The following is a 20,818-nucleotide window of genomic DNA, read 5'->3' on the forward strand; positions in this document are numbered from 1 at the left end:
AATTTTGTATATCTGAATCTCTATAAATACTGTGTAGATTTAACAACTTACCTTTATCCTTCATCATTTAAAAAAATATAATGCCTAAAATCAACAAAAAATAATAATAATAAAACACTTCATTCTTATATAGAATTTTTGTTTGGCATATCATATATCGTCAATATTATTTTCATTTATTTAATCGTGTTATTATTTTGAATAATTTTTTAGTTTAATTGTTATTTATTTATATTATTACAGCGTTTAAACGTTAAACGCTAATAATTTTGTTTTTTTGTTTTGTTTAAAATTGATTATCCCAATTAAAATTTATTACAAATGAAAAATTCGTAATACCGCTTAGACAATTCAAAGTAGTATCTAGTATTTTACACAAACAAAACCAAGGTTATGATTTACCGGAAACTCCAATAAATCTTCTTTGGCCTATTTGAAATTGTCAGTGTATAAAAATGGTTTTAAATTCTATACACATCTGTATATATAGACCTTTGTTTTTCTGTTTTTATTCTCAGGAATTCTGATTTCAATTTCCAATATACGAGAGAGAGTGTTTTACTTTTTTGATTATCTTATGAGTTTTGAAAATTTAAACAATAACTTAACTCTCTTTGTTATTTTATTTCTTTAATTTATTGCATTTTTTTTTCATAATTTAGTTAAAAATTTACTGGTTTTAGTTATATAAAAAAATTTCGAAATATTCTATAAAATTTTTACTAAGTTTTTACCAAAGTTCCTTTAGGTTTTACAAGCTTATGAAAGTTATATTTTTATGTTTTCTAGGATTGTGTCCTTAACGTGTCGTCTGGTTTTCTATTTGAATATCACAAAAATTAATAATGTATTCCTATTTGCTTTTCTTTTCATTAAATTAAATAACTATATCAATATTAATTTAAGTCCTAATACATGCACACACATTTACAATTCATACAATAAATACATTTCTGTCAGTGAAGTATGGTTAATGATTTGGTGGGTGTGTTTGATTTTGAGTGAATTTCAGAATTTGCATATTTCTAAGAAATGTCTATCTGTGATTTAGTTTTCAAAATATTAATACATATTTATGTGGCCCTTTAATTATTTCCAAAAAACATTTTCTTTGTTGTAAAAAGTAGTTTCCTTTCCATTAAATCATAAAATCACTTTAAAAATTTTCAAATTTAACTCTCAAATCATTGCCTGAGTTTTAATTTTGTTTAACTAAAACGTTTTCGTTTTCCAGTTTTCTTCTTCTCTTTAGAAATAATTGATTTAGTTAAAAATTCACTTGCACTTCACTTTTTAAATCTTTATTCAGTTCTTGTTTAAGATTCATGGAACATAAAAGTCAAATAAATTATTGAGGTTAAATAAAACAAGTAAGAGAGTTATATTTGGCTGTGCCGAATGTAATTATACTTAAGGAAAAATATTGAAAAAATGTTTAATGAAAAAATATTGCTTTAAAAAATATTTTTCCCTATATTGACCCATTGTTTGTCGAAATTTCTATGGCGTTGGAAAGGTCAATATTGTATATGTGAAAGACTTAGTAATCCAGATAAAGATAAACAAAATAGGTCAACAATCGAGGTAGTTTTGTTTTTTTTTTTTTTGCTTATATATTAGCCATTTATGGGCCGATTTTCCCGGACATGTCTATATCTACTCTGTTATCTGTCAAACGATCCAGAAATAGTTGAAATTTCGAAAATAATTTGAAAAATCGTCTGCAGAATCTTAATATTTCCTTAAAAACCTCCTAAATTTTAATGAAATTTTTTTAAAAATCAAATATTTTTTGAAAAACTTGTAACTGCTTGAGTTTTTATTGAAAATTCTTAAAAAGTGGGTTTATTTATAAAATCAATAACTAAATTGAAATGTTTTCCTACAAGTTGTTCAAATTTCGAATTATATTTTGTAAATAATATCCTCGTAAATTTTATAGAATTTTTTTTAAAATCAAACATGATCGATTTTTTTATTGAAAATTCTTAAAACATGGGTTTATTCCTAAAATTTGCAATTAAATTGAAACGTTTTCCTACAAGTTGTAGTTTAAGAATTTGTAATTTTGAATATCCTTTCCAAACTGTGTTCTTAAGTGTAAACAATGCACAAATAAACAATTATTTATGAAAATAGGTCTATGTCTGTCAATTGTTTGATTTTTCATTATGTTACAGTATTTATCCATTCATACATACATGTTGTATCAATTAAAACAAAAAATCCATCTTAATTTCTATTCTAGAATATATTTGAATAATTTTTTTTCATTTCTTTCAATTAAATTTTCTGGTTTTATTTTCTTGTTTTTAATGCAAACATTTTAGGGCCATTTCATTTTTGTAGTTTTTACCAAAAATTAAATAATAATTAAAATAAGGCCTTTCAAAATAAAATTTTGAAAATTTTTGTAGTTATTTTGTTGTTGTTGTTGTTGTTGACTTAGGACTAAAATCATATGCATGTTTGTGTGTGTGTGTACATTACATATACTTGGGTTTTCTTTCGGGACTACGGCTACAGCTACTAGATCTACAATTAGTTACAACTACAAATAAATTTACAAAATTTCGATCATTAGAACGATCCTTTGACAAAAGGAGGAGTATCGTTTTCCGGATCGTTCGGTATGGCTATAAAAATACATAAATTGAATATTCAAATTGGTGTATGTTGCGTGTTTGTTTTGTATGATTTATTGGATAGTTTTCCGTATAACAAGTTTTATTTGAAAAGTATAATTAAGAAATCGATTGTATGATTCCTGTAAGAGAGTTTGATTTTTCCTCTTCACGTTCTGCTCTTGTGGTGAATGCAACTACATACTAACTATTCTAGGCCTATTGTGGTTGCAACACTACATTTACAATTAATTTGTATCTTTATCATACAAAATGGACACACATTGTCTGAAAACAATTTATATATGCAAACATACAAATAAAGTATGTTAGCATAGAGTTTAACGTTTGTTTTGTTTGTTTAAATATTAATATTATAATTAATTCATACATTTATAGTCACATTTATTAGTATTTCTTTAAAGTGATTGTTGGTATTAGAATATATTTTGTTTGTTTCATACATCATACATACAATGAATGAATGTATGTTTGATTTCATATTCATACAAATAACAAATACATCATAATACATAATATATAAATAAATACATACATATACATATAGACATAAATTAGTTAGTCCTACCATAATATTATAATATTACTTTTATTTGTATTTTAAATATTAGTTTTCTTTTTTATTTCCATTATTATTATTATTATTTTATAATTAAATAACTCTAAGCATAATTAATATTATTATATTGTATTTTTTTCATTAATATTTACATCAAAGATCTCTGCAGCCACTGGGACGGCTGACTGCTTGTCAGAAATCTGCTTTTGTTAAGACAAATCTGCATTATGTTTCTTTAGATATACGAGTACAAATTTAAAAACAATTCAAATTTAGATGATGTCAATCAAGAGTTACAAAATGTCTGTGCTACAATATGCCGAACATTCTGTGTATGTGTTTTTTGTTTGTTTAACTGGAACTCTATTGAATGGTTATTAGCACTAATTTCTTAACAGCAAGAGGAAAAACGTTATGGAGTTTGTTGGGGCTGAGTTTAAGAGTTGTTTTTTTACAAGAAGACAGCCTAATTTAATTAGACTGCTACCTTGATGATAATTTTTTTTGGAGACTCTGACTCCAGCCTCCCAAATAAAATGATTGTTGTTGTAGTTGTTGTTGTTCAATTCCCTCAATCATTTTTTTAAATGGAAAAAAGTGGGAATTTTGTTTAATATTTTTCCAAAGCTCGCCTCAGCTTTTTGCAGTAAAATGGACATTAAGACTCACGCTCCTTTTTAACCTTGACTTCTTCTCCTAGAATAGTCGTGATTTCGCCCTGCATAAACGCCCAAGGTATCGTTGAATTGGCCAAAGGACAACGATCACCGCTAGGACAATATACTTCATTGCCCAAACCCTGTTGGGGAAGATAAATAATATTATAATATAAATTTAATATGTACATATTATACAATTTTTGAAATAATTAACTTACATTCTGTCGCTTTATGCTTTCCCGACTGCAAGGGAAGCAGAATTTGTGATGATTTACTGAAGGACATTGCACAAAGTGGGTATCTTCAAGACGTTCCTGGCACAGCGTGCACTTGAGGGTGGTATTTTGGGCTGTATTGGGGGGTGGAGGAGCTGCTGTGCCTGCTGGTGCTGAGCCTGCATTATTTAGACCGGTAGGTGGTTGTCCTGCAGCACTGTTGCCCGTGGGTCCAGTCACTTGTCCATCGGGACCGGTGGCTTGTGACGACAATGGCCCTGCGGCCGCTGCACTGCTAACACCCACATTATTCACTGATCCTCCCGGACCCTGTGGTGGGCCGTTCGACGATTGATTGGCCTGAACTTCGGAGCTGGTTACTGTTGTACTTGAAACATGACGTGAACCTGATGAGCGGCGACCAGATGATGAACCTGCTAGAAAAATTACAAAAAATACATGTAATTAATGAAATTTAAGTTTTGGATTTTTAATTTTAATTCTACAAAGTTTTTAAAAACATTTTTGAATTTTTAACTCACCCGAACTGTTCGGCGAATGTTGACTACCTCTCGAGGCGGTACGAGGTGGTGGTGGTCCAGGTGGACTCGGTCCGTTACGTGGACTTCCGGGTGGCAATGTCTCTGTAATGGACATTAAATTAGCCATTGGACTTTGAGTTAATTGGGTAACTGAGGTGGCTGTTGTTGATAATTGTGGCATAGGTGGTGGTGCTATTGACTGTGGCGGAGGAGGTTGAGGCTGAGATGTTGGTAATGCCGGTGGCGTCGAATTGCCTAGCGAAACGGCCGGATGTGGCAATGTTGGAAATACTACAAATATTCAAACCCCGCGGACGAGAAGAAGTTAAAGATTATATATTTTTCATTAAGAAAACAAAAAAAAATATACAACACACAGTGAGATTTACAGACAATGTGAATTGTTAGCACAATTAAGCTATAATTTTTTTCAGTGTATAGTATTATTCATGTCCCAGATTTAAATAACTATTAGTTTTATCAAACTTATGTATGTGAGCATTTAGGTTTACAAAAAGATGTGTCATTAAAAATTAAATTATAAAGTCCATATTTAAATTCATTTCAAGTATTTGCGTGACGTTTTCAATTTTAAATTAATTTTCAAGTGCAGCTAACGGTAATGAGAAAGGGTTTTTACACTAGACCTACAAAATTATGTTTTGAATATAGTCGCTCGATATGTATTAATAGCGAAAATAATGATATTAATATGAATTATGTATTAATTTTAATTCAATTCAAATAATCTGCAATGTAAACGGAATCAAATACATATTAATGTTTCCAAAAACGAAAGGTATTTGTTACATTCTCCCTTAAACTACATATTTAGATCTATTTAAAATAAAAGTTGTAGAAGATAACATTTCTGACAGTTAATAACAATAAATCCCTCAAGTATTTAATTTTCGAGACAAATTCGTTATTTAGTACTTTTACTTATAAAAAAGTACTGTTTTGCTTAGGTTCCATCACTAGTTTTGGATTGTTTATGTACGTGGGATTGTTGTGTGTACGCGGTCGTCAAAATGTGTGAATTTTAATTTTGTTTATACAAAAAATAATATCTGTATTTTGAAAATAGATTTCGCAGTTATAAAATAAATAATATTCAGATGGAATACAAGTTTAAGTCAACATATTTCATATACATACATTCACAAATACACATGTAAGTCAAAATTATTTGTATTTAAATTCTAATAAACATAGCCACACGGCGAAAATGTTTGATAATCTCACATTTATCTAAACAGATTTTTATAAATGTGGTGTAGGTATTTTGTATTGTTTAATGTCAAATCTTGGAAAGATTCTCAAGAATGTGTGGATAAACTTACTCGAAATACAGTAAATGTATACCTAGATACATATACAATAACACCACTATTTGATGAATGAATAAATTGCATTTTTTCGGTATTCCTACAATTAAAATAGTGTGTAGAGTAGTGTTTATTTGTATCTATTATCTAGTATGTGTGTAAAAGTAATCGTTGTTGTTATTTTCATTGTTTGTTTATATTTCTCCCTTTCTGTAATATTTTTCTTATTTCTGTTTTTCTTTTATTGTTTTTTTTTGTTGTATACAAGACGACAAAGATTCAATAACAACACATTGTCTGTACTCAGCAGGGATGGAAAAGTTGACACTATTTGATGTTCAAAAGTACCATAGCACTAGCGCTATTCATTTGAGACTCAAAGCTCAGTATAGATGTAAGTTTTTGCATATTTACAGTTTAAAAAACCCAATAATAACAGAGAATTTGATAAGGAATATGCAGTGGTTGACAATACAGAAAAAAATTCCATGTAACTCATTGTATTCTAACCACTCGGTTACTACCCTGTGTTGGAATCTCCAAAGTAGGGAAACAAATATTTTCTCAGCATATGAATATAAAGTAATTTTTGGGAATTTCTTGAAGTTTTACGAGGTTTTCTTTCTACATGTTGAGCTTTTACAATAAAGCTGGCCACACACGGAATGATTTGTTCGCCTGATTTGTGATTGAAAATTTTCAATTACTTGTGATTTTGTTCGCTCACAGCCCCATTAACAAGTAAAAATACGTCGAACACGAACAAATCGGACTCACAAATCATCCGTGTGTGGCCAGCTTAATCTAGAAACTTTGCAAGTTTAGTAGGTAAATATAACTATAGTACTCTGATGACGAAAATATGTAGTACTATTTGAAACATAGATGTGTTTTTCCATCCCTGTTACTCATACTATCCCTAATACAAACAAACTCATAAATTTAGCAATTCTGTTTGATGGTTCAGTAGAATATTCTAAATAAACAAAAAAATAAATACAACTAAAAAAAATATATACAACGTCTAACGTACAACATCTGCTATATATAACTATAGTTATACTTCATGTGTATTAATTATTTATACAAGAACAACAACAACAACAAATACTCATGTAAACGTCATCGGCATGGTTGCAAAAGTTAGTATGTATAACATTTAATAATTTTATTAAGGAACTACGTACCTACATAATTTGTTAAAATTTATTAAGATTCTAAAAGGCTGGCGTGAATTTAGATTATATTTAGATTCTTTAGGCTAGAGCGTTTTAATTTCGGCGTAGGTCTTTAATTTGATATTTTGAATTCGCTTCAATCATACAAACATTTTGGCAATAGCAATACGTATTCTTCAGAATTGTTTTGGGGCAAAGTTCTCGATCGAATTAGTTCACACTAAAGAAAAGTTTCTATATACATAAGTAGGTATGTATATATAAAACAATTATTGTATGCCAAATGGATATTAGGACTGCTGTAGGTATGTATGTATTCTTGTATTCTTATTTATATTTATTGTACCTACATGTCGTGTTCCTATAATGCTTTTAACAGCAGTTGTATAAACAACATTTTTTTAGGCGGTGCTATTTTTGTGTGCCGATTTTGACTGACTGTAGGTTTATCCGACGGACTACTCACACACATAAACATTTGTATGTATCTATGAGCGCACAACATGTTTTCATTCAACCAAGTACTGTGCATACGTCATTTTTATAAATTGGCACTAAACAACAATAATGGCGATGGTGTCAGTTAAAATGTTTTTTCTCTCTTTTGGTTGGCATGCAAACATGCACAAGTTCAGTACTTTGTTTTTGTTGTTTTTTCGGTTTGTTTCTTACTAATGCCATGTTGTGACGATTTTGATTCACTTAAGAAGGGGAGAGGGACAAGACGTTAAGTAACGCAACAACTGTTAAAAACAACAACAGAAGTGGCCGAAGCAAGTATTTTTTTGTATTATTGCGAGGCTTGTCTTTTCGTCTTTTTGGCATATTTACAAAAATTTTTTTAATGAATCTTTGTGTATGCGTTTGTGTATAGAAAAGTTGGGCGAGAGGGCGAACGTATTAGCGGCAAATTTATTTATTTAATGCAACAAACCCATACAGGCTCATAACAAATGAAAATAAACACATATAGAGTATATTTAATGCACCATGTATATAACTACAGTGTCTAACACAAATTTCAAAATTTCCTACCCGGCATTATTACTCAAATAAATATTTCAGAACTCACGCAAAATGTTATTTATGTATATGCCACTGTGCATGCATAGGTATTTGCATTTATTTCAATAAATAAACAGGCATGTCTAAGCATGTATTCGTTTAATTCGTCGAAATATTGTATGTATGAATGAATCTACAGTGGCTAACGTAATAAATAAAATAATTTTTTTTAAATTTTTGTTTGCAAAACTAAACAATTAATTAAACATAAAAAAATAAAAGCTGTTTCGAATAATATATTTATTTTTAAAATGTGTGAAATTAGTATTCATTCCTGGCATCGGCTACAACATACAATTGTAAGGAACGTGTTTAGCATATGAAATGTATTAAATTTAAATTAATAAAATTTGATGTTTTTAACAAAAAATTAAACTTAAATTAAATTTAAGGCAAATGAAACATAACAAAACACTCGTAAATGGAATAAATTAAAGTATGAATGCGAAACCAAAGATATTGAGATAGTTTTTATAAAATGAAAGGAAGGAATTCTACTTTATTTTGCACTTAATAAATACCTAAGGCGAATATAAAATTTTATAGCTGAATATCTTTCCATAAAAAAATAGTGTGATCAGTAAGCTGGGAAATAGATTAAAATGGTCTTGATATCTTACAAATTCTCTACAATAACTTTTTTTGGAACACATGTTTAATATACTTTTAAAGATCTGGTTTTTAGTTCATTATTCCTGTGAATAACGATAACTTTGCATGTTTGCATGGCCTTTGACGATAGAGATAAAACGTAAACAATTTTGAAATTTGCGAAATACTGACAGACAGACACACAAACAAACCTACATATATACTCACACTTGAAAACTTGTTAAAAGTTAATTTTAATGTTGTTTCATTTCATTATTTATACTCGTACATTCACATGTCTGATACGAATGTATCTATGTATAGTATCTGTGTATCTGTTTTATTTTTTTTACTAAATATTTGCTTGACTTAACTAAAAAAATATACACCTTTCCCTTTATCGTTAAACAGAATTCTATTATAAAATTGATTTGATAGCCAAGCTGTTATCATTATGAAAGTAAATAGTATGTTATCTGAGCTACAAATTTCGGCCTAACTAATTGTTTAAATAGAATATTAAGTTTTGGTATTTTTCCCCATTTGTTGGTGATTTCGGTAATCGGTATTTTACTGTCTTTAATGACAAAACTGCCGTTTAACTCACTTAAGTGTGTGCTCAACAATGTTTTCATTTTTGTACAATATTTTTTTTTCTTGTTCAAACCGTGATAAGATAATTGAACAACGTATCTTCTCCTTTTGTACTCATAGCATGTACATTTAACAAAAGGCATACAAAGCAAAAAAAAAATCTCTATAGTACATTACTGACTGTTACCGATAAGATTTCCACTTATCAGTTCAATTAAAATTATACAAAATTAAATATACAAATAAGTAATCAGCAAAAAAAAAATGTCTTATCAATTGAACGTAAAAACTGCATACTTTTTAATTTAATTATTGTTGTTAAGAGTGTGAATACTTGTGGCGAGTAACCAAAAAAAACTACAAATAATCAGCTCCAGTGTTTCAAAATTTGCAGATTTTGCAATAAATCGTTCTCGTACTCAAAATTTCAGTATAATTTGACTTTTTCTGATTATTTCTGACATAATTTGCTTATTTTAATTTAATTGTTGTTAAGATAGTGAATACTCCTGTCGATTATCCAAAAAGTTACAAAGAATTAGCTCTATTGAAGAAAATTTATAAGCTTTGTACCAGTACTTGATCTTGAACCCAAAATTGCATAATATTTTGTGGTTTTTCTGAGTACTTAGTAAGGATATTTATAAGTTTGACATGCCATTTGTAAATTTTTAATTTGCTATTCCATAAAATATATATATATATATGTATATTCTTGATCGTTATAGATAGCGAAGACGATATATTTTTCACTAAAATTTTTTTTTAACAAAAAATTTAAAATTTTGAAAAGTAAAATTTCTAAAGCATTTTTTACAATTTTAACAACAATAATAATAAAATCGACATTTCCACTTTTTTCAGTTAGTGAACGTTTAGATATTTTTGGGAAAATGTAATCGATTGTTCGATTTTATAGAACCCAAGTATGAATGATATTTATATAGATTTGAATTCAAAAGTATCGGAAATTTTTAAGAATCCTAAATTTGCTGTAAAACTATAACTCAATTAATTTCAATAATTTATTTTAGCCTAGACTATTTCCTTTGTTTCCCCCAAAATATATTCCAAAAAAAATTGTGCAATAATTCCACTAAATTCTAATATTTACTTGTTTTATTTTATACCCTAACAAAAAACCATCTGATTTCTCCATAAAAAATATTAAAAAAGTTTTATTATAAAAACACGAGAATGTTTTTTTTAGTATCTATAACAAGTATTTGTACATTCTCCGTTATCAAAAAATAAATACCATTTGTAAATAATCATTGTGATTATTAATAAAATAATATTATTATTTAGAGTAACACATTGAGATAAGATGTAATGAGTCGGTTATCTGTTGAATGCGATAACAGAATTATCAGTCAAACTTTCCGTTGTGATTAGATAAGAGCGAATGTTTGCATGTGTATGGATGGATGGATGTATGGCTTGGCTTTGGCTTATAGTCACCAGACTTCGGAAATATTGAAGTGATAAGTGTGTGAATTCATGAATACAAATGAAATATTTAAACAACATACAGTGGCTTGCATAAACATGTAGACCAGCAAAACAAGTCCAAGTTTAACTAAAACTAAATTTAGAAAATCCTTTAAGATTTTATATATAAATTTCAGTAAATACAAAAAAAAAATGTACTTAAATACTGAAATATAAAACGTTTTTAGCAAGTTATACTAAAAAGGCCATAAATAAACTTGTGGATGTATGTATGTATGTAGTTTTGCATTATTTATTCAGGTTTTTCTTGGCTTTTATAGCTGCTGATATAGTATCTGTATCTTGTAGCTGGTTCAAGATCTACTACCTACACATTCATATGATGTCACACATTCTGTTTTGGTTAACAACCGGTTCATATACGCATTAAATAACTACTAACCACTTCTCACTGACTGAAACATGTTCAATAACAACTTTTTCACGTGTTTAAGCCAAAGTTTGCACACAGACAGAAAGAAGTCAAGACAAGACAGACATAGAGATAAATATCCAAATACATACGTTCACATTAAATTTTAACTTCTGTGGGGTGGTAGTTAAGGTGGTGATTGGTATACAGTATAGTATGTAGTGGTATTGGTATGTCACAAGTATAGTATGGCTTCTTACAAATTCAATTTGTGACTCGTTTTTTATTGCTGGTTTTATTATTTTTTATTGTTATTATTCGTATAGCGTGTCACACGAATGCTGTTGAAATATTAAACATATTTCATTAGGGTCATTGCGATTCGCTAGTTCCACGCATGCATATACACACTATGTATATGTATTTTGTTATTATTACTATTTATTTAATTTTAAAGGTTTTTGTCACGATTTCAAACGGTTAGGTTCGACTTGTATTTTAGTTTTAAGTTGCGAAAATTGACATCTGTTGATTTGTTTATATTTTTTTTTGAATATCGGTTTAGTGAACTTGATTATTAATGTTCTCTATTATTATTTGCTAAGTGACTTAAATTATCTCATTGCTCCCTAATTTATTGAGTTTTCCGCCATTTTTTTTATCATAAACCTAATAAAATGAATTGCTAAAAATAAACTTGGCTCTCACGAATTTGCTCAGCTCATTGCTGCCACAATCATAATATTATCAAAAACCCATTGGTGCCAACTATTTATGACCGAAAACCTCCAAATATTGTTTGCTAAATACTGTTTCCAATTTGTATTAACATAAGTATTTGAAATATAAATTGAAACTAGCCGTATTTGACAGAAGAGTACAATCTATCGTCTAGATTATGGAAACAAAATACTCTTTAACAGTCAAACGTGTGCCGATTTTTCCGAATTTAAATAGGAAACGATCTAGGACTCTAGTATATATATTGTATTAAGAATTATAAATATAAATTTTATTAAAATGACCTTAATAATTTAAGGTTATCTTCGTCCTTTAAAGATGGAATGTGGAAAATAGCGCCTATGGTAAATGTAGGACAGATTTACATAGCCTAAGTGATGGATATACAGTAAACCAGATAGCAATGAGGGAACTTTTCTAAGAAGCTTCTTGAAGACCGGCATTGATCATTGCAAGTAAATGAACTAAGTAATTGTACATACTAGATACTCTTATGTACTATAATCTAAATATATAAACATTTACATATCCATATGTATTCGTCATTATTTATGTAGTATGTTCTCGCACATGTATATAATATAAGTTTGTATGTAAGTACATATTTTTAGCGTTCCACTGTAGTATTTTCAAATAAAAAAAGTTGATATATTTTATCACAATTACTACTACTACTACATCTATACCAGGGATGGAAAATAAAAAATTGTATTTTTTCCAATCTCAGAGTACTAAAATTTAAAATTTTAATTTACATATTTTCATATTAGCTTATACATCACATATAATCTATAGAAAATACTGTTATATTGAAAATTTTCTATAGAAAATACTGTAATATTGTAGATTTTCTATAGAAAATACAGTTATATACAAGATTTTCTATAGAAAATTCTGTTATACACAAGATTTTCTATAGAAAATACTGCTATACACAAGATTTTGTTTAGAAAATACATTTATACACAAGATTTTCTATAGAAAATACTGTTATACACAAGATTTTTTATAGAAAATACTGTTATACTTCTGGATACTGAAGGTGTTCATTATAAAATTTTGTTACATTGAAAATTATCGTAATTAATTACTATTAAACACACGAGTTTTTATAGAAAATACTGTTATACACATAATTATTCTATAGAAAATAGTAAGTTAGCTATATCTGAAAATAATTCTGTATCTATAGGTATTTGTAAAGTAGTCTGTTTACTTAAAATACTGAAAATAGTTTAAAATTATCAAATAAGTCTACCAAGTTAGTACCAAAAAAGGCAAGATCGTATCAACATTTCCATCCCTGATCAACACACATGTATGGTAAGAAGAAGAAGACGATATGTAGAAGTGAGAGAGAAGTTGTGGTTGCTGGAATTAGTATTTTTATAGAGGTTTAACTAGAGGTATGAATGTAGTTTTATCCCCCTCTCCCAGAAAACCCCACTTACTTGTCTTGCGATCATCTTTTTTTGTTCTATGTTGTTTTTTTTGTTATTATTTTTAAAATGTATACACATCACATTACGTACTATACTATACACTTGTAACTTTCTGGTTGTACAACACGTTCGTGTTCATACCAAAATATCGTGTCTGTATGCAGCATGTTCGTTTGTGAGCATGTGTGTGAGTATCTGTATCTATATATATTATAATGTGTCGAGACAATGTTTTTTTTTGTTGTTGTTAAAGCAGAAAAAAAAACTGGTTTGGTGACGATGGATGGTACGGGCGAATAAGTGAATGAGTCTACACAGGCAGAGGCAACAAACAACAAAAACCTAACTCGTATAAACTCCAAAACTCGTTTTGGTAGTGTAGGTAGGGGTAGTCAGCCAGTGAATTGTTAACAATATTTTTTTCTGTTTTTGTTTGTTTTTTTTTTGTGTGTGCTGTGCTTGGAACGTTAGCAAAATTTTGACCAGTGCGCATGACATTTTTCACGGCTTACTAAACTGGTTTGGGGTTATTCTATTGAGGCATGTGTGTGTATGTATAACAGTACAAACATCTACGTATACATACAATATATGCATACAGTAAGTCAGGTATCAACCCAGTGAGCAATTAAACTTGAAATTGGATCAAATTGATTTCATGGTTATGTGCGAAATGTTGGTGACCTATTTAAAATTTTTGTAAGTTTATTGGTCGTCAAAATAGTTTTTTTATAAAGAACAAATATAAAGATCATTAAAACTTCAAATTTGTAGCTTTAAACGTTTCGAAACATCTTCAGAATTTTGAACTACATATTGTAACTCACAAATTTAACTTTTTGATGGTCACAACGGGTTTTTGCGGTTGTTGAAAGCCATAATACTTGCGTAAAAAGCGCTCAATTTCCAACATTGCTCAGACCACAATGTCGAAGTCCCCTATTTGCCAAACAAACTGCTCGTTCGTTCTTAGAGTGTCCTTTACGGCCAGGTGTCCTGACAAATTTCAAGAATTCTTGCACCCCTTAACCATTTCCCCATGAACTCGCTGAACGAGTTTACTGGGTGGAAGCTGGTCTTGAAGCAGTGTTCTTCGACGCTAGCTCGTCCATTAGCTAACATTTTCAGCACTTTATATGTACCGTGCCGTCGTATTTACTGTATGTTGGAAGGTTGCTAATGTAACGTCAATTCCTGAAATGGGAGAGGCTAATAACCCTTATAGTTATCACCCAATAGCAAGTTAGCACTTTCCAAAGTTATGGAGTTATGGTTTACCATAGTAAACTATCGTCTTGTTAAATATTTAGAGTCCAACAATTTACTTAGCGACCGGCAGTATTTCTTTCGTAGAGGACGCTCTAAGGGAGACTTTCAAGCCTTCCTAATGGCGTCGTTTCATTAAAATATTAATGAATCAGAAGCTGTGCTGTCCGTATGTGAAATAAGCTTCCTACTGATGTCTTTGCTGCCACTTTCAATATAGGAAACTATTTTCCTAGATCCAACACAATGCAGTCAGGGACATACCCTGACTGCTGGTACAATGAACGATAAGTTCTGTAAGAGTTCTGGAACGAAATCTCGTATTTACTGCCAAACTTTTAAATCCTATTGTTTTCTGGGTTATGGAAAATACCAAATACATGTCGGGATAACCGTTACAAATATGAGCCCTTGGTATACATACACATAAACTCAAATACACTCTCCCAAACATACATTCATACAAATACATGATTTAAAAGCTTTTTTTTTCTCTATACATTTCTGGTCCTAAAGTCGCACGTACTTAAATATTGTTCTACGCTCACAGATACGAAAATACACACTTACACAGATACAGTTTTGAAAAATGCAATCAGTTCATAAATGAAATAAATGAGAATTGTAAGAATTATCTGGATGGGTTTTTCAGTCACTTCTACGGCCCTTGTACGCACGCTTCACTACTGTTTAAGTATCATGTTTATATTATAATAAGTAATTTTGAATATTTTTGCCTTGTTTGGTTTCAGCGTAAGAAATATAACAAGATAAGTTTTGATAATATTCATTATCGCTTAAAGACTTCACAGAAGTTGTATTAGCTATCAGTTGTAGGGACTTATCTCATCAAATCATAGTGAGATAAGATAAACACGCGTTTATTAGGAGTATTGACTTGAAATGAATGGAAATTTGATAGTAAATTTGGCGAATAACGCAAATTGTTTTTAACGGAGTAGGGTTACTAATTTCCTGAACTTTCTTCATTCCCTGGAAATTCACGGGTATTTTTGAATACTAAATTAAGCCAAACAATTTGTACTACTATTATAATACTTAGATATTTTAATGTTAATCATATTAATAATTCCTTTAAGAACTTAAAATTTACCGGAAAAATGTTCAACGATTAGGAACCCTAGACTTAGCACTTCAAATCATAGTGAGATAAGATAAACACGGATTTATTAGGAGTATTGACTTGAAATGAATGGAAATTTGATAGTATATTTAGCGAATAACGCAGAATGAATTTTGAGAACCAGGGGCTAACAACGAGCAGTCATAATAGCACACTCTTACTACCAACAATTATAACAGCAACACTATTTAATAACAATAGCAGTAACAGTAGTAATCCCTCGATTTACGTCATGGTTGGTTCCGGAAAAAGACAACATAAATCGAATTTCAAATAGCTCATACTTTTAGGTGGTTTAATTTACATATGTTTGTATATTAGACTTGCCCTTAGCTAAGTTTTTGAATAAATCAAGAAAAGTACTAATTTATCAACTTTATATCGATTTACATCAGTGGTTCTCGTTATCCGATTAGCATTAAATTATGCATCAGTTTGTTTTAGTTACTAAACAACAAAAGAAGGAAGACTTATGCAAAGCAAATCTGTATTTTAAGGGAAGGTCTAATGTACTTCGAAACATTCCGCCCACCAGCTAATCATTCTTATACCTTCATCAATTATTTTCTTTATCTCTTCACTTCGATAAATTTTAGGTTTTAAAGCTGTGCTCCTTTTTTGATGAACTTTTCAAAACTACATATTTAAAACGGAGATTCCGAATGACGACGAAAATTGAAGCTGAAAGAACGACGTAAATCGAGGAATTGCTGTATAACTAATAATACAGAAGGCGCAATAGTTGGGACCAGGGTTTGAGTGTTGGGAGTTTATAGTTTTAAATACTTACCGCCAGGTTTAAATGTGGACGCATCAAATGAGGGCGCTCTGACCGGCTGATGTTTGTCGCGTAATCCAGATGGGCGTTCCGAAATGAAAGAAACCGCTGCCGGCAAAGATTCGCCACGAGTAAGAGGTGGCCGTGAGGCAGGATCATCAATGGCTGATCGCTTAATGCCCGATGGACCGCTGCCATCGTTATGGTTATGTTCATCCTCCTCTGAGGGCGGTCGTTTCAGATTGACCGACAAGGCGGGTGGTACTGGTCCTCCCACCTGGGATTGATTAATGTTGGAATTGGCAGCTGCTGCAGCCGCAGCAACAGCTCTATTTGACATAGACATGTGATGAGGAGTCATGTGTGAAATGCGTACTGGCCGAACACTGGCATCGTGAGCCTCCATTTTGACCGGAAAGTCCATAAGAGTGGCCTGAGGCGGTCCTATTCGTTGAGAAGGATAACTATGATGATGTTGTTGTTGTTGTTGCTGCTGCTGTTGGCCTACAACACCCACATTTATGGGCCCACCACCACGATGCTGACTCTGGGACTGCTGCTGTTGCTGCTGCACCGACGACTGTTGTACCTCACCATTTTCGTGGCTGCGTTTAGCCGCCTGATGTAGGCGTTTCATCTGTCTGGCCGCATCCAGGACCAGTTCAATTCTGTCGGCGCCCTCATAGTTCACACAGCCTCGACAAACGGCCTCCGAAAAGTCATTGATCATGGCCCAAGGCATGCGAGGCAGATCACACAAATAGCAGTGCTGCCGTTTAGTTTGCAATGACATGATTTCTGAGTGAGTCTCTGGAAATTGGGCACAGTTGAAATCGATTAACACAAAAAAAAGAAACTGGTTGGTTGGAGCGAGTTGTAACTCTTCTGGTTAAGCAGGTTGTTTGTATTATATTTATATATTGGTTTTGTTTTTGCACTGGGGTTGAATTGAGTTTATCAGCGCAGTTCTTGGTATTTACGACCTGTGTTCTCCTTTGAAAACTAGGTAGCTACACCACACAACTTTACGCTATACATACAATACCAGAAGCTCCAATTTCCAAAGGATATTTTAGGTTTTTCGTTTTTTAAATAAGTTGCTTTATTTTTGTTAAATTTATTTATTTATTTTGCTGTTATTTTATTGGATTAAATAAACAACACTTTCACACTTAATTAGTTGGGGGGTTTCTGGTTGTATTTAAGAAAAATTTTTTATTATAATTTTGTGGTTTTATATCCTGTTTAAATTTATTTTTCATCTATGTAAATGTTGTTGTTTTTTTTTAGCTGAAAATTCAAAATTGCTTTTTACATTCTGATGAAATTAAAAACAACAAACACATCTTTTACACATCCACACTGGCGTAACGTTAAATATGAACTAACACAATCCATGAGGCCGTTGTCCGTTATAAGACCCTCGTAGTCGTTGTTGTGCTACGTTCTCAATTGTCCTTTTTATTGATTTTTGTGTATTTGGCAAGGAAATCGAAAAGGCAGGAACATAATGCGTACCAAACAAAAATTTTACGCGGAGTGGATGGAAACAACAACAATAACACCAAATTTCACTTTAATACACTTTTGATTTTGTTTTTTTTTATTTTATTTCTAATACCTCCTTCTTTCTTAATATTTCTTGGCAATTTCTATTGTTTTAACTTAATTTGTTAATTTATTTTATTTCATTTCTTTTCATTAACTTTATTGCGATATGTAAATTATTTATTTCAATTTTTTTTAACTTTATGCAAATTTTTAAAATTTTAAACTGGTTATTGTTGTACTTAGATTGATGTTCTATTATGTTTTTTTTTTATTTTTCTTTTAGTTATACATACAATCTAAAAGTATATATATAGTTTTTCTATAGATATATATATAAATGATACTCTCTATTTGATTACTCTTGAAATCGTGGAAAAGTTAAATTAACAACCGACCGACGCATTACCTATGTATCTCACTGTCTGCAACCGAATAAAACGGAATACAGCAAAATTTTGTGAATCACTCGCTCGTAATCATCATCACACTAGCTTGTGTGTATACTATTCCCCATTTCTTCACTCTCCTCTCCGATTTTCTAACTACATACTACAACAACAACAACAACAATAATAACAACAAAATAACTTATCAAAATAATACTTTGGCTCTCTTGTGGTTCAAGTACTCAAATTTGTACTCGTAACAAAAAAGACAACAAAAAAAAACAATAATAAATAAATAAAACAAATATGTATCTGTGTGCGGTTTAACTACACGGACACTGTACCTAAATATCGTCATGTATACGACAACGAGCCATGGAATGCGCATGACAAAGTACAGTTTTTTCTTGAACAGTGGCACAGAAGTATGTATGTTCCGAATTTTTGTTCTGATTGGGTATAACAAATTTAAGAAACAGAAATTGCTGATTTATTAATTAAATATTTATCGCAAATAGTTTTTTGCACAAATTATTTCAGCTTATTTCAGTTTAATTTTATTCAAATTTAAATTTTATAGCGATTTTTACTAAATATTTAAACAATTTATTATGCGAATAAGAACAAGTAAGAGTAAATTATTTATATAAAAAACAATTTAGTAAATTTTTTTTTTTTTAACTGAAGAAAAAAAGTTTCCATTTCCATTCTAAACATTTATTTTTGTGGAACTTTGAATGCTTACAAACGCTGAAATTTACTATATTTTAATATAAAACCTATCAAATATTTATTTCAGTTTCTTACATTTTCACTCTTCCATCCCACCGTACTTACAGTTCAAGAATTATATGATGATTTCTCGTTTGTGACGTCACAATACGTTGTATATTTTAACTAGGAAATATTTAGATTTGGAAATGTTTGCTAAAAAAAGTATTACAGGTACTCATCGTACTCATACAATCACACAATATTGAATAAATACAACGAATATGTAGTAAAAAGTAACAAGGGTTTTTCTGTTTAAAATGTTATTCTGATTGTTGTTGTTGTTCTATGTATCTACAATTCATACACAGGCCCATAGGGAGCGTTGTATTCAACTTGATTATGACGTATCAAACAACCAACTTACCAAACCAACAAACTCTCAGTTACTCACAATTGTTTTGAAGCAGGAATGGAAAATTCGTTGCTATTATAAAATTTCTAAAATTCCTTGATATTTTTATTTAAATATCTCTATACTGTATCTATTTGTAAATATACATACAGCCTCAGAAGTGAGTATACAGTGTAAACTATACACCAGTGATTTTTTTCATTATATTCCGTCTTAAATCTTTTTTTTTTTTTGAGAACCGAATCTATTATTCAACTCAATCTCCAACAAACCGAAACTTTTATATTTGAATCGATTGATAGATTTTATGATTTTCATTATCTTAAAAAAATCAAATAATTTTTGGTGTTTACTCAAGGAAGGAATTTGTTTAATCTAACTCTTTGTCATTTTACGTCGTACTTCCGACTTTTGCTTTAAATTTTTTCTTCAATGTGTTTTTCGAAGATCTGTGTTGTTGACTAGAATTTCACTATGATTTTTAATGACATTTCAATAGAATTTAATACATTTTGATACATTTCTATATATCCTTTTGCTTTGTTATTAAAAAATTTACCACATTATTCTTAAAAAACTAAAAAATACTTTTTAATTAGGTTTGAGTGAAATTTTAGAAATACCCTGTTTCCATCCCTGTACTATAGTATGGCAATGTCAGCCCCTTTAACCAACCAAACATGATGATTCTCACACAACATATCTAGAATTCTGAATGTTTGTATGTGTTTGTTTGTATTTTCATATACCACTACGAATGAATTAGGGAAGAAAACAAGATTTATCTGTTTTTTTTTCTGTTTGTTTCAACGTCTTTCTGTCTGTCTGGCTGTTTACCAAGTGAACATTTTCTTTTAAATTCAATTCAAATTACTCTTGAATTAAAGCAGAAGTGTCTTATTGTTATGTCTGACAGAAAACGTACTGAAGGGTGTAACAATAATTGGTAATACATTGTTAGAAGAGAATCAAAGATGAGATCGTACATCGATACCATCATGCTGTAAATTTTTAATGCCAATATATATATTACAGTGTAAAATATCAAAGAATGATGCCGACTATACAGTCGGCAGTACGACCAGTACGATAATTTTCAAAGGAGATTCTGAATATAAATAAGTCAGCACTCAGAAGACTAGTT

At 30.2% G+C, this 20,818-nt stretch overlaps 1 protein-coding gene across 4 annotated transcripts; it reads right to left on the reverse strand.

Moving 5' to 3' along the window:
- Positions 1 to 773: 773 nt before the first annotated feature.
- Pits (Protein interacting with Ttk69 and Sin3A) lies at positions 774 to 18,616 on the reverse strand. 4 transcript variants are annotated; one of them, XM_065509830.1, is made up of 4 exons: positions 16,624 to 18,616; positions 4,621 to 4,722; positions 4,082 to 4,512; positions 774 to 4,003 (listed from the first exon to the last, which is right to left on the reverse strand). In XM_065509830.1, exons 1-4 carry the CDS (start codon positions 17,402 to 17,404, stop codon positions 3,863 to 3,865), a joined length of 1,455 nt encoding a protein of 484 aa, XP_065365902.1. In that variant the 5' UTR covers positions 17,405 to 18,616; the 3' UTR covers positions 774 to 3,862. The 4 variants fall into 4 exon arrangements, with proteins under 4 accessions (XP_065365902.1, XP_065365901.1, XP_065365900.1 ...); XM_065509829.1 differs by having other exon boundaries at positions 4,082 to 4,515; XM_065509828.1 differs by having other exon boundaries at positions 4,621 to 4,911.
- Positions 18,617 to 20,818: the final 2,202 nt, after the last annotated feature.

The sequence above is a fragment of the Calliphora vicina genome, chromosome 4 (assembly GCF_958450345.1).
Source record: "Calliphora vicina chromosome 4, idCalVici1.1, whole genome shotgun sequence".
NCBI classification, from domain to species: Eukaryota; Metazoa; Arthropoda; class Insecta; order Diptera; family Calliphoridae; genus Calliphora; species Calliphora vicina.

Bases quoted from the DNA above. Each gene is read 5' to 3' on its own strand.
- Pits (XM_065509827.1), bottom strand. From the start codon at position 17,404: ATGTCATTGCAAACTAAACGGCAGCACTGCTATTTGTGTGATCTGCCT. The intron at 4,912-16,623 runs GTAAGTATTTAA...GAATATTTGTAG, and splicing joins GTCCACATTTAAACCTGGCG to TATTTCCAACATTGCCACAT. The intron at 4,516-4,620 runs GTGAGTTAAAAA...TAATTTTTCTAG, and splicing joins ACATTCGCCGAACAGTTCGG to CAGGTTCATCATCTGGTCGC.